Below are 1,690 nucleotides of genomic sequence, written 5' to 3'. Positions count from 1 at the left end.
AAAAAAAAAAAAAAAAAAAAAAGGTAATCTCTATATTAGACATAAAAACTGCTGTTTAGAAGCACAGGTGATTTTAATAGATTTTGTTAGATCAACAAGGAACTTTTGATTATTGAACTAGTTTCTTCTTTGTAAGTCAGAGAGGAGCAATACATTTATTCTTGTTAGAACTTGACATTTTCTTTGGTCTGTCTGAATGTTGTACTATCCTGATTTTATTAGAACAAGATATGTATTGCCATGTAGTATAATAGAAAACTGGTATAATCATTATTTCCTTTTGATATCAACATAGTTATACTAATGACATACAGTTTTAAAACAATAAAGATTGCTAGGCTGTGAGTGGTGCTTCTTCAGATGCATTGCCCTAAGACAGAGCACAACTTGAACAACCAATTATTGTGACCCTAATGGTAGGAGGGTTCCTAAAATCATAACTCCAACCTCATGAGCGGATCCAGTCCATTTCTGAATGATTCTAATTGCCGTAAAGCTCTTTCTTAAGTAACCAGCTGGTGTTCCAGAGTTAGAGCGGAATCATTACACATGTCTAACCCAATTACCAGGAGACATTGTAGGCTGAATCAGTGGACTGAGTGTAAGTCTGGAGGTCCTCTCCTAGCTGCGTCACTGAGCTGAGTAACCCAAACAAGCCACTTTATTGGGTGAAATTCAGTTTTCACCTCTCTAAAATTAGTGTAATATGTCTTTTCCTTTCCATATTTCCAATTCCTTTTTGTTTTTATCTGGTCATGGCCAACCTAGTTAATTTATTTGACTGATTTGGTTTATTTTATTTATATTACTACTATTAATGCTTGATCACTGACTCTATTTCAGATGTCAAAATCCACAGGCAACTTCCTCACTTTGACCCAAGCTATTGATAAGTTTTCAGCAGATGGTGAGTAAACATTTTTCTTATTGCTGTTCCATAGGGTCCAGTTCTCCTTAGGTTATAGAAGACACGTTAAAATTGGTGTTTTAATTTTAACTTTCTGTTTTGCTTTTAACAAAATTTTAAAATATTAATGTTTCCTTTGTTGGAGAGCAACATGATGTTTAATATATAAGAATTGCTGACATGATGTGTTCAGGAACAAATCAAGCTGAAGTTACTTTGAGTCTTCTTTTAATGAACTCATTATCATTGCTAAGATTCAAGACTTGTTTTGTAGAGATGTTGAGTATGGGCCAGGCATGGTGGCTCATGCCTGTAATCCCAGGACTTTGGGAGGCTGAGGCGGGTGGATCACCTGAGGTCAGTTCAAGATCAGCCTGGCCAACATGGTGAAACGCTGTCTCAACTAAAAAAAAAAAAAAAATAGCTGGGCCTGGTGGCGGGTGGCTGTAATCCAGGCTACTTTGGAAGGCTGAAGCAGGCTGAGGCAGGAGAATCGCTTGAACCCGGGAGGTGGAGGTTGCAGTGGGCCGAGATCACACCACTCCAGCTTGGACAACAGAGTGAAACTCCATCTCAAAAAAAAAAAAATAATAATAATAAAATGAATAAATAAATAAATAAATAATACTTAGGAATAAATGTAATCAAAGAAATGAAAGATCTGTACACAGAAAACACCGTTGAAACACTGACCAAAGAAACTGAAGAGGACACACACAAAACATGGAAAGATATGCTGTGTCCATGGATTGGAAGAATTAACATGAAAATGCCCATACTACC

At 36.5% G+C, this 1,690-nt stretch overlaps 1 protein-coding gene across 4 annotated transcripts in view; it reads left to right on the top strand.

The window, feature by feature from the left end:
* The window catches only part of LARS (leucyl-tRNA synthetase), a 79,042-nt gene that overhangs the window by 52,088 nt on the left and 25,264 nt on the right, over positions 1-1,690 (top strand). For all 4 annotated transcript variants that reach the window (XM_012001534.1, XM_012001532.1, XM_012001533.1 and 1 more), the window contains one exon: positions 844-907. In XM_012001534.1, the coding sequence (XP_011856924.1) occupies positions 844-907 (64 nt within the window). The remainder of the gene's footprint in view (positions 1-843; positions 908-1,690) is intronic.

This window comes from Mandrillus leucophaeus, unplaced genomic scaffold (assembly GCF_000951045.1).
Source record: "Mandrillus leucophaeus isolate KB7577 unplaced genomic scaffold, Mleu.le_1.0 Scaffold663, whole genome shotgun sequence".
Classification (NCBI taxonomy): Eukaryota; Metazoa; Chordata; class Mammalia; order Primates; family Cercopithecidae; genus Mandrillus; species Mandrillus leucophaeus.
Note: the sequence above shows the minus strand (reverse complement) of the source record. Positions and strands in the feature narration are given on the sequence as shown.